General features: G+C 45.4%; 1 protein-coding gene across 3 annotated transcripts in view; it reads right to left on the minus strand.

Annotated features, from left to right (window-relative positions):
* iqsec1b (IQ motif and Sec7 domain ArfGEF 1b) overlaps positions 1–12622 on the minus strand; it is a 186607-nt gene that overhangs the window by 59640 nt on the left and 114345 nt on the right. The window contains exon 1 of one of the 3 annotated variants that reach the window (XM_035631262.2): positions 3400–3661. The exons of the other annotated variants lie outside the window; for them this stretch is intronic. Within the exon in view, the coding sequence (XP_035487155.1) occupies positions 3400–3602 (203 nt within the window). The 5' untranslated portion in view covers positions 3603–3661. Of the gene's footprint in view, positions 1–3399; positions 3662–12622 lie in introns of those variants that run through there. 3 annotated transcript variants of the gene reach the window in all.

Genomic DNA, 12622 nt, shown 5'->3' on the forward strand with positions numbered 1-12622 from the left:
TGTTTCTGTGTAACTGAGGATTTCTGAATTGTGGCATGTGCATTTTTACTTAAGTAAATGACCTGCGTACGTCATCCACAGGTGTCCAGATTCAATCAGGTAGGTTTGAGCAAGATTAAAAAAGAATGACGGAAATAAAAAACACACAAATAAAGACTATTCAGACCAACTGCGGATCAAATTAGAGGTGGAAACAAGACACTTCACCTTTTGAAATATCCATACCAGCTCATTTGCAATCCTCGCATACAGTCAAACACCAGGTAACATTATTAAAGCACTGCATCCTGCGGAGCTCACGGTTCCCTCTTGGTGTTCAAATTCTTCAAAGGCATAGAGAAATTAGTGGAAAGGCAGATAAAGCGATAGAGATAGAGGCTTCGGGAAAAGACACAATGTCTCTGTAATGTCCCAGTCGAGGTAAATTAGCTTTATACCCAACAAGACTGTTTCTGACAAGCCAAATCCGGATGAAAAGACTTCCTCCCATACTTAAGACGCCAAGTGTGAAATTGCTGAGGAATGGCAGCTGAAATGGAGAGACCCTGAAATCAATTGGGCCCAGGTGTCAGGTTCACTGACTTACACCCAGGCGTAGAGGATGACAGAACGCAACAACGCAGTTTTCTCAGGAAACACAAACGACAACCGGTCTTCGCTGGCATAACCTCTCCACCTGACCAAAAGGGAACCAGGGCCACACTCACCGCGCGTCCTCGACTCTCCCCCTGCGGCGCTGTTTGTCTGTATGTAGTGTTAAAAAAAAAAGAATCCTCTGCGCCTGTTCCTAAAACGCTGCTGCTGCTTAGTCAGCCACACGTCAGACGGAGGTGCTGCCATCAACTGTCGCATCCAATTCCACTCCTGAAATGCCCGCACCTTGAAAGTGCAGGCCTGTTTTGCTGGCCAGGTCCGCTCTACCCCACCACACAGAGAGCATCACAGACTAGTAGTATGTGGCTGTGACGCACCCGACATCTGCCCCCGGGCACACCGGCCGCGCTGACCTGCGGCATTTGTTCGCCTGCCAGGAAGCTGCGAGGAGATGGAGTGGCCGTCAAGACCACGCGACAATCGGTTCGTGGAGACGAGCGGAGACGCTGCACTTCCTCTCCTCGGGGAGGCCGTGGAGCACGGGATTGGGAAACAATCAAACAGACAAGTGCCGTACGTCGTGTCAATCTGGCAGCCTCCAACTCCAGCCTTAGTCCCCGGTTTGAATAAATAATTCACCCGGTGCTCCTTAGGCTTGCAGTTGAAATGCTCAGATCAGGTTCCCTGGCCTCTACTGTTTCACTGGCAAACCTTTTTAAAGTGCCTGCGTGCACACCGCCTTTGAAAAACGACAGTCTGCTAAGAGTTCAAACGGCCTGGGCCAGCCTCTGCTGTAAAACCAGGCTCTTTAAAGAGAATTTATTACAAAAAAACGCTCTGGCAAAGCTGGTTAAGAAATCCCCACAGATTGTGAATATTGAGAGAAAAGCCTCCGTCTCTCTCAGACACACACACACACACACACACACACACACACACACACACACACACAGAGATGGAGTTGGTATGAAGTCAGATATTGGCTGTTGGAGAAAAGACAGAGTCCTGGGGTCAGAGGGGAGCGAGACCTGCATGTGAGAGGTGGGGGATTTATTGAGGTATGACTCCCGTCTTCAGGAATGTACTGCAGGAAGATGACACTGCCGCCTCCCCTCGCTCGGAGAGAGCGGTGCGATCAAAGGGTCAGTCTGACAGTCTCGACGATAACACCGCGAGAGGCCTTGTGCGAGTGAGACGGACACGATGACATCAGTCAAACCTCGCGCAGCAGCTGTGGGAGCTCTTCTCAAGGGGCCTGAAATGTATCACCGGGGTCTGAGGTCATTTTCTGTCAGAGTTGAAGCAGGTTTGGCAGAGAGATTTATCTATTTCAGTTTTTCTCTCAGAGGTGACAGGTCACAAATTTCTGTTCGACATTTGATATGAATTGAATCACAAACATTTACTGTTATGAAGACGTGCTTACAACTTGAAAAGCTTCGAATCGAGGTTTTACTGTGAAGCTGCGCGTTTGCTCTGCTACAGGGGAAATAAGTGAGCGGCGTTGTGACTGGGAAGAGAAGATGGATTATATAATTTTCTTCTGCGACTCCCACTGTCGCTTGCCGCGTAGTGGCAAAAAGCATGACACTGAACTACAAATATGCCCAGGGCTAATCCGAGATGGCTATTTTGAAAATGCCCCACGTTTGATTTCGGCCTGTGGGTCACGCGTACATGTGTGAGTGACTGTGTGGTCATTTTTAGCAGGGCATGCAGACAGGGGGGAGTCCAAGCTGAGAGGAAAAACCCAAGTCGCTGTGGCATTCATGCAGCAGAGACGGAAATATGTCTCATGGCCAGATTACACGAGCCGGGGTGCGTGTGCTGTGCCGGGCAGGAATCAGAAATTCAATAAAAGCGAGCACGCTCGCTGTATTAAAGCATGAACTCCAAGCTGTGGCCGGCCGACCCGCGGAAACTGGAATTACAGACCGGAGTTTATGAATGGTGATTGGCCACTGCTGACTCAGGCGGATCTAGCCACAGTGGCCACTAATTTGAGCCTTGCAGTGGTGGAATCGTTCTGTGGAAACATTAGGGCTTTAACCCGTCCCCTGCAGCCGCTCTGTTTTCAAAAACACTGATAGACCAGTTGTAGGAAGTGTAGTGAAAGTAGCCTCCAATCATCCCCCCCGCCTTCTACTGCAGCTTGAATCTCCTGAACTGGGTTAAAAAAAAAATAAAAAAAATAGGTACACTAGTGCTGAAACATCCATTGATTGATCAATTAATGATATTTAAGTTAATTAAGTAGATTCCGTTATGTGTATGAAGACAAACAGACCTTCCTCTATGTTTTCATTATTTTTTTTCAAGTTACTGAACACTCTCACTTCTTTGGACACTGACATGTATTTGGAAAAAGCATTTGACATTAGTCTAATGTTGAACTGGTAGACATGCAACTGATGTTGAAGGGTCACAAGGCAAGAAGGATGGGCACATGCAACTGTTTCCTATTTCATGCAATTGTCAGTGTACATATTTGGCTGTTTGTGCTGTTAGTTGGACAGAACAAACCAACAAATGAACCAGGGCTCTGAGGAGTTGTGATGAATATTACTGAAGGAAGTGGCAGAGCTCTCTGAAACAACTTTTCAGGTTTGCTGTCAAACACCTCCGCACAAGTGTGTTTTGCGTGTCAAAAATCAACAGTATTTTTTGAAGTTAGTTGAAACTGATGGCACACTTTAAAATAAAACATATTGAAAAAAGACACATGTATCAGCAGTGACCTGACTGTTTTCCCAAGCGCTGCACCAAAATGCTTTGGATCCCTGGAATAACAGCATTCCCCCCTACCTTATAGTCCGCACTGAAATGCAGTACTTCCACATTAGATTCCACATGCCCCTGGCATCGTCGGGACAGAAACTTGAGGTACGGAACAAGTTCTCTGCTGAGATGGCAACGGGGTAGAGAAACACCCAGATGTTTTTCAGGCAACTAAGGGCAGTACACCGCCTGCACAAGAGAGGAGCATGTACGAGTACTCCTCCCAGCATCCGCCCATGCCACTCCTTCCCTGTCTCTTCACTTCACCGCAAAACATCTCCCAAGTCTTTCCTTGTTCCCAAGGAGAAGGGACCAATGCTCCCTCTCCTGGAGGTTGGGTTCCTTCCCTCACTGCTCCTTCTCAGTTCCCCTTTTCCCTCCTTCGACACAGCAATGTGTTCCTGTCTGAGGGAGAGCAGAGCACAGGCGTATCCAGCATTACCAAGTAAGGCCAGCTGCTGAGTGGTCCAGACAGAGGGTAAAATCCCTCCTTGCTTCAGTGTGTGAAGCGAGCGCGTGTTCACATTCCAGCAGCCGGCCGCGGCCCCTTCCTTTAGCAGGCCGTCACTTACTGCCGCCGCGCAGTTCCCCCTAAATAATCTCCATGGCGCTGTACGGATATTGTGGATGTTTGGCGATCGTTTTTTTTTCATTGTACTCCTCTTGTAGTGTCAGATCGCAACTTTTTCACACACACACACACACACACACACACAATAGATGGGGGATGTGAAACCCACTGCTGCTGAATGAGTGCAGTAGGTTACAGAACACTGGTCTGATGTGTCACTTATCAACCATTTCATAACAAAAGTTGTTTGGCCGGGTCAGCAGATTGGAATGCATGAAGTGAAAAGTCGGATAACTTGGGAGACGTCATGGGATGCCCATGGAAAAGAAAAGAGACTCTGTATATAGGACAGTCTTCACCAGCTGTTACTTGTGTTTTGACTCCAGATGACTAGCAGTGAGCACAGATGTCTGTTTGGCTTAGTGACTGCCAGGATCACCGTCACTGTTGAACATCACTGCACACGCCACATCACCTGGTACAACATGTAAAGTACAGTTCTAAATCATTCAGTCAACGGGCCTGATCTGCGTGAAAGCAGACTGGCCGAGGACACGTGGGTACAGAGAAGTCACGAGATGAGACCAAAGAGTTGAAAGATGCTCACCTTACTTTGCACAAGCAAACCGTTGGTCTGTTCAGTGAGCTGTGGTGACATGAACGTGCAGTGTTCCCCCACCTGAACCTTTCTTGGATATAAGGCAATTTGTTCTATTTTACACGTAGGGCAGTCAGTTTGTGCAGAGGAAATTGGCTATGGTGGGTCAAACTTCTAAAGTTACGTTGTCTGATCGTGGTTATTATAAATATACAGTTTTGTCGTGACAATTGTTTTTTTTTCCTCCTTGTAAACACTCATCAGTGATCACTGGTTTGCATGACACCCTAAAGCTATGGAACTGGCATTCAAAGTTTTCCTTATGTAAAAAATCTGACAATTTATCAGCAAAGTATACTTTAAAATGACCAGGCATAAACATTAACATTATACATAATAAGGGGGTTGCAAAATACCGGTGATTACAATAACCTGGATATTTAAAATATGTATATCATGTTATAATACACATATGATAATAACGTGTAAATAATTGAGTGCTTCTCATATAATTTTGTTAGTTATCGTGGTAACATCGTTTTTGGGAATTCTTTTGACTATGATCATCTTGTAGTGAACATTGTGAGGTAAGATAACCGAGGAGTTAAATGTATTACACTGAACTTGCACGTCATAGTTTTTTAAATCTGAATCTGCATATTTAGCTAAACTGCAGCACAAAAATTGCACAAGCAACGTAAAACGATGTCAGTGTCTGTTTGTGATATAACGTTTAGTAATATTTTGCTGGACAAGTGCACTTTATGTTGCCTACACTGTGCTCCCTCAGTCCAATGTGATCAGTTATCGTTTCGTTTTTCCAAACGAACTCCGGCTGCATGTAAAGGATATGCTGACACATAGTAATGCAAATCCTTACAGTGAACATGTGAGACGTTTGCCTTTGTTATTCTAGACGTTTAAGAATAGCTGAGTATTTTCACTCCCTGTTGGCCCCTGTGGCCTTCCACTGAGCAGCTGCCCAACATTTCTTTCTCTCCGTCTGTCTCCGGCGCCCACTTTCATGACAGGGTCATCTACTGGCAGTCAGGAAGACTAATGTGGTGAAATCATCTCTCCTCAAACACAGATGTTTGATAAGATTTATCTTTTGGTCTCTCTCCTGAATATTCCGGATGCAGCAAGGAAACCGGCAGATGAAACACAGGAGACATAATCAGTACTGGGGGGGGGGCAGTAAGCGATTCTAAAGCAATACACGTTTTGTAAAAAATCTGCGAATATTTCCCCACGGTCCGCTAGCTGTCGGTGTGCAGTTTGTATCACTCATCGGCACCTTAAGAGACGTGCCAGCGGGTATGATCCCATGTCCGAGGTCGCGGGTTTGCGGCCCGGCCAGAGCAGGAAAATAACAACAACGACAAAGAGAGAAACAAGCCTTCTCCAAAATCGCGTACTGCCCCTTTAACACAAAACTAATCAACAAATATGGCCTTAATGTCACTGTGTCCCATTGCACTGGCCACAAAGCTCCGATTTACTGTACAGCGTCTGCAGCTCAGGGTTGCATCACTTTGCTGTCCACATCCTCACAGCAGACACATCGATTTGACAAGGCGCACCAGACTTTGATGTTTCCATTTCATGCCACGAAGAAAATCACAGAGCGTGGCCGGTGACAAAGTGACTGTTTCAAGCCCTATGTGCCACTGGGTAAAGCAGAAGGGCCTGGCAGGCTGGGCACCATGCAGCACTTGGTGCGAACAAGCTGCTGGCAGAATTTGAAAGACCTGAGTGTCAGTGCATACTCCGCGGACCAACACTTTCACAGGCCTGTGCTCCTTTTGGCCCAAAAGTGAATGCAATTAGCACTCAGTTAAAGACTGCACAGTTTTCTTCACACAATATTTCACATTAAACACTACAAGGGGATAGGACCGCACCCTGTTCTTTGGTTTATTGTGCAGTGGCCTTCTCTGAGCATGATGAAACAAATGAAGGCCATGGCCATTATTTGGGTGAGCCAACGTGACTCTGGAACGCCTCTGGAGATATATTAGCCTGGGACCCGGACGAATTCTGGGAGCTCATTTAAATTTGCTCTGCCAGAATACGGTCTGGATCCTATCCATTGGGAAGTGATTTCCCCCGGCAGAAAAACTTGCCTGTCCAATCACAACCGATTATCTGATAATGGGTGGGGTTTATACCATGAGGCGGAGAGAAGCGGCTTTTATAAACAACCAAGTGACAACCAACCACTGATGAATAAGCATTTGACTTAGAAATACCTGATATCTTCAAATTTCTCCCACGGCAACACTCGTTCATAGACATTGTGGAATCATCATCCCAGGAATCTCCTCTCTGTCTGTTGACATGTCTGCGTCGCTCAACAGTGTCCCAGACTAATACTCATTTAATACTTAAATACTTATTTGAGTATTAGTCTTGCTACGCCAGGCTAGAGATCTATCAGGAATTCATCTGCAATTGTAAAGACTCGAGCGCCACTGGGATCAATCTGTGACAGACTAGGCACCGACGTCGCGCCTGTAGAAGGGCTTTTGATGTCCTGAATTTGGTCCTCAGCGGAGACTGATCCCCAAGTCCACAATGAGTGTGGAATATTAAAGGCCGCCGCTCTGTCTATTAACCTCGGATAAAAATGCTATAATCAGATGAATCCTTGAGGGGAAAGGGGTAAACCCTTTACCTTTTGTGCAGGGGAAATACATAAAGGGGCCACTTTATGTGCAATTATTCCGTCAAGAGTTGGCACAAGGTGTCGTGTCGGCCTGGGGAAAGTGAATGAGGCAGAGTGGAATCAGTGGTTGTAAATGATCTAAGGGTGGGGATGGGTGGTGGGGTGTCTCTTCAGCACTGACGGACTGCCATGTTTGGACAGTTTGATGTGAGCCAGTGACCCACAGCAGCAGTGAGGGTTGGCGCTGTATCTGAGAGGTTTTACACCCTGCTGCATAAACTCCAGCTCTGCGTGTGACGCAATCACAGGTTCTCTTCAGGCCTCATCAACACAATAGCCTTTACAGACAGCCTCCAGTTATTAACACACATTTAAATCCATTAGAGGACTAACAGTGGGGTTTGACAGATGGGTATGGGAGTTATTGGTCCACTTGATTCAAGAGAAAACAACAATATCCCCCCCCCCCCCACACACACACACACAAAAGATATGCTCTTAAAGGTTTGTTTCATCCACCCTATAGAAAACCTCTCTGTACAGTGGTATCTAGACATGGAGATACTGCAATTTTGCTCAGATTTTAAGATCAGCGCAAACTGACCCTCTGAAAACCATTTGCGTGGAAAAGTTCAAGATCTAGATTGTTGACTGCTGTTGACTTTCTTGAGGAGACCAAACAATGTTATGAGCAGGGCAGTCTTTTGTGTGTGTGTGTGTGTGTGTGTGTGTGTGTGTGTTTGTGTGTGTGTGTGTGTGTGCAACCTCATCATTTGAACTGCAGTTACCGTCTGTCTCCCAAAACACATCAAAGTCACACAGCAAACGAACACCTTCCACTTCCGCCACACTCCGAAAACAATACAAGAGTGTGGCTCATCCTCAAGCCTAATGAAATGGGTCTCCACCGTCCAATCACTGACTGGTATTTAAATGGGAACACACGCGCATTAAGCAGTGTCGTGGGGGGACGGGGACGTTTTTAGTCCCTAGAGAAACGGCTGCGTGTAGGAGATGGTGGGGGGGATGGGCAAACTCATGAATAAATATGGCCGGGAGGTGAGCGCCAATTCACGCTTGGAGACGCTCCTCTCCTCATCGCACTCCTCTCCTCTTTGATTACCATTCTCTTATCCAGACCAAGAGTTTTGCTCACTTCAACCTGACCCCAAGGGTGCCTTTCTCATTACAAAGAGCAAATGAGATGAAACACAGACCAGGAACAAAGTCTCAAATTATGCTTCAAAGTGAGTGGGTCACTTCTTTTGGCTGTATACTGTATTCTAACGCTCTACAACTCATTTGTGTTATCAATTGATGTAATGGACCATCTCGCAGCCATATTGGTCCACAACTCTTGAGGAACAATATGTCATATGCAATGGTGTTATTTGTTCTGTAAACCTATCTTTAAGAAAATAAAAATAAAAATGTGTTCAGTGCTTTATATCAAAATTTGTCAAACAAATATTTCCAATGAAATACAATTTGGGGCGACTAGCTAACCTCTCCTAGCATATGAGACTGCACATGACAGTCCATATAGCAGTCCAATATTATTCAGACATGTTTGGATGTTTTTTTTGTATCATTTTTCAAACACATTGACAACAACGATATTTTGAATTAAATTGATTCTCAATTTAGTATTGCACTTCCATAACGTCGGGGGATTCCCAATACGAAACCTTTAAACAAAGAATTTGAGCATCATAGACCAAGATATCCTGACATTTACTACGTTTACTACGTTACTACTAAATTTATTTCTGTTAGACACCTTCCTGCCAGGAAGGCCTTTCAAACTGAGGCCCTCAGTCTATAACACAGGCTTTCACACAGGAGACATTAGAACAATTGTTTGCACAGACTGGTTAGTACTTACACTCTGGTGTGTAAAACCTGTTTAACGACAGTTTATTCTCGTTATATTGTTTCAGTTCATGTCATTGTCACATTTCATAATGTATGTGCACAAAGGAAGCATTATCAATTGTGCAAACTTGACAAAAAAAATGAAAGAACAGTAACAGAATCTGATCTCCAGACATGATGGGTGATGGTGCAGGGGTAGGGGGCATGTGTCGCCTCATGCTGCCGGGCCAATAACTGTGAGTAGGACCACACACACAATAGAGTGAATACTGTGTTGGAGCTTGTCAGGGGCGAACCACAACAATAGTGCTTCCATTCAGACCAGTTGACCTCTCTGACACGTGGGCCCAGTGTCCCCATTTCAGTCCCTCTCAACATACAAGGAGAAAAAAAATGCAAGGGGGCCGTCCAGCACTCATGCCTGGCTGAATACACTGTGACACTTTACGAGGCAAGAGGACAGAAGTCTGATTATCCTGGGCACCCATAACTTGTGCTGGTTGAATCCCCATAGGATTACCACAAAGCATTGTCTTGATTTTTAGGTATTATTACAAAATTTGAATGGGTCATGGCTTCGTGACTTTCCTTTTATTAAGGCTAAGAGAATACATTTATGCTTTAAAAATCAACAGACATAATATATATATATAAAGCACCTTACCTTTTATAAAAGCCATTTAGAGGCTGCAGACAGAGGAACTGCCAGTAATCCAAACAAAAAGCTTTGAACTTCAACATTTTGACTGTCCGTTACAAAAGGCTTTTTGCAATAAAAATGTCATCGTGCGCCGGGGTCCATAGGGGGGAGAAAAAAAAGCCTTGTTCTTCACAAAAAATAACACCTGAAAGAACAAAACAAGTCCTGCACAGCTCAAGCTGAATGGCAACAACACTGTCACCCCACATGGTACAGTCCCATCTCAGCATCTGACTGCGTGCATCCAGGCCGCATGGAGGAGGGGGCTGGACCTGCAACCCTCTGCTCCCTTTGTTGATGCTGAGTGACCCTGTGCTGTCCTGGTGTAGTAGTAGTAGTAGTGCCCTGATTGAGATGTTAGTCACTAGGCACTGTGGCTTCTCCTGGAGTTGCTGGACGAAGGGTTTTTTTTTCCCAACTCAACAAAAACCTCGACCTTGCCCTACTCTCCACGCTCAGCCCTCACTGTTGCCTGTCTTTAACAGCACATGGTTCCTGTCTCCATCATTTGCAGCTCCTCATAGTGGAGTTACGGCTACCCCCATTGTCTGAGCAGCCGCACTGACTAGGTATGTCCCCGCTGCGCTTCGCCAGGCCAACCGAGCACACAAAGGCCTCCCTCTGTGGCCGTATCAATTAGGCTTTATCAGATGCTGCGCAGCCTCTGCCAGCCCGGGCTGCTCAGAAACGAGCTAATCAGCGGCAGCACATGGTGTGCAGAGGGGTGAAGCCGGCACCCATGAGGGACACACACACACACAAACAAAGCCTGGGCTGGTTGCCAGGACAACCCTAAACAGCATCAGCATAGGAGACACTGATGGACACTTGATGTGACTCTTGCTGATTGGTTGTAAAAGAGAGCCGAGGGTCAGGAGAGAGGATTTGGGGGCAAAACAAATCTACACAAAATCCTGTCATTATTATATTACATTTGAATAACACGATGAAAGAAACTAAAGAAAGATCCACCGTCAGAATCCTATGGTGAAACCTGTAAAAAAAATAATGCTGCATTCGGTGAAACAGACTAATACAGATGCGGGAATGAATTAATAATGACTATGAAATCAAAGATCATTAATAGTTTATAATTACATATTTTCCCCGAAGTGCAAATCTGTGCAACAAATCAGAGTGCTTAAATATCCAATGTCCAATTTTTACAGGTTTTACATTAAAAAAAATAACCCGGCATTCATGGTGGTTTATAGCATAGAGAGCTTTTGACTCTGCTTCAAATGTGTGGATCAACCTTAACATCACCAGTGCTGAACCCTGTGCCATCACCGTGCCATGGTCACACTCTGTTTAGTACAGATAGCACTGTTGGATGGGTGTCGTCGCGCTCTACCACGAGGACTCAGCCTGTCAGTGACCTCCTGGCGGAGGAGGGCGAGTAGGAAGCTGGACTCGATACCGGCACTGCGACCGCTCTCAGCTCTGACTCTGTCGGCTCGTATAGTGCAGCGGACCCGGCCCGGCGGGGGCGGGGGGGAAGCTGCGTGAGGCGATACAGCAATTATTCAGCCTGGCACACTGCTTTGAAGTGAGAACAGACAGCATTTTGTAAAAGGCCGTGACTCATGGAAACCTTGGAGGAAAGCTTACAATACTGAACAGCGCACAGTGGGATGAAGCTGTCGACCAAAACACACAGTCCCATCTCATTCTGTGTTATATGGCTCTGAAGCCCTGGACTAATGAATGTAAAACAATATAAGTGTTCCAGTAATTAAAGACAGCAGAATACTATAATGGCAGAATGTTTTAGTAAGTGAACATGGACTACACAGTTTGATGGGGATGTAAAAGGGAGCTTTCCGGTGATTAAATATATAATATATATATATATAATAAGGGGGATTTACAAGAGGCAGAAAAGAACCATCAAAATCAAACCCGCACAGGCAGCGATCGTGCCTTTGACTCTAAAGAAAAGATGAACGCGGGTTGTATGAGGAAGTACACAATTTGTTTTTATACTGCAATGGCCCCTTACTCGTAAATAACGCAAAGGAGTTCACTCTTTAAATGTCAAGAGATCTGTCCAAGGCTGCTCGACATCTACAAATCTTAACCAATTGTCAAAACAAAATATTTGTGCCAAACCCCTCTTATTTCCCCTGAATTCAACTCAATAGTTGTCAAGCTTCTTTGTCTGGAAGTGTCCAGTCTCCAAGCCCTATAGCTGAAATAACCCTGGCAAGTAATTTTCACTAAATTCTTCGATTTTGGAAATCTCCCTCAAAGGCAAATAGATCTTAAGACAACTGTTTTCATAATACTCACTGAGTCAAGCTGGACTTGATGTGTAAAAAAATCATTGGACTTCTCCTTTAAAATAAAGAAAGCACCACATTTATGAACACAGATGGTTGTGATGCAATGATTTAAATGTATAGCTGACAGTGACGACCCAAATCTAATTTGCAGTTAAGGACGGTGCAATAAAAAGCAATTTCCTTTTCTTTCATTCAAGAGGACAGGTTATGGACTGGGCCCCACATGTTCCTCACGCCTTATTAAGGACCAGCGTAAACACTTTCCTTTGTCTCGCTGACAGTCTGGGGGGGGGGGCATCCCACTCAGGGTGGGCCAGCAGCAAATTACTGAGCAGACGGTGTAGCCAAATGGTAGACCATCTATCATGGGTTTTTTCCAGAGCCCCGAGGTCTGAATGCGGGCGAAACGAGACGTCGTCCATGCTCGATCACCTTTTTACCCCGGAGTGGACAAAAGGAAATCCCATGCCAGAATCAATCATTAATTACTACAGCTTCATTCTTATCGTTCCAACCCCATTTTGGGAAGTCTCATCAAGGATTCAATCAAAAA

Source organism: Scophthalmus maximus, chromosome 6 (assembly GCF_022379125.1).
Source record: "Scophthalmus maximus strain ysfricsl-2021 chromosome 6, ASM2237912v1, whole genome shotgun sequence".
NCBI classification, from domain to species: Eukaryota; Metazoa; Chordata; class Actinopteri; order Pleuronectiformes; family Scophthalmidae; genus Scophthalmus; species Scophthalmus maximus.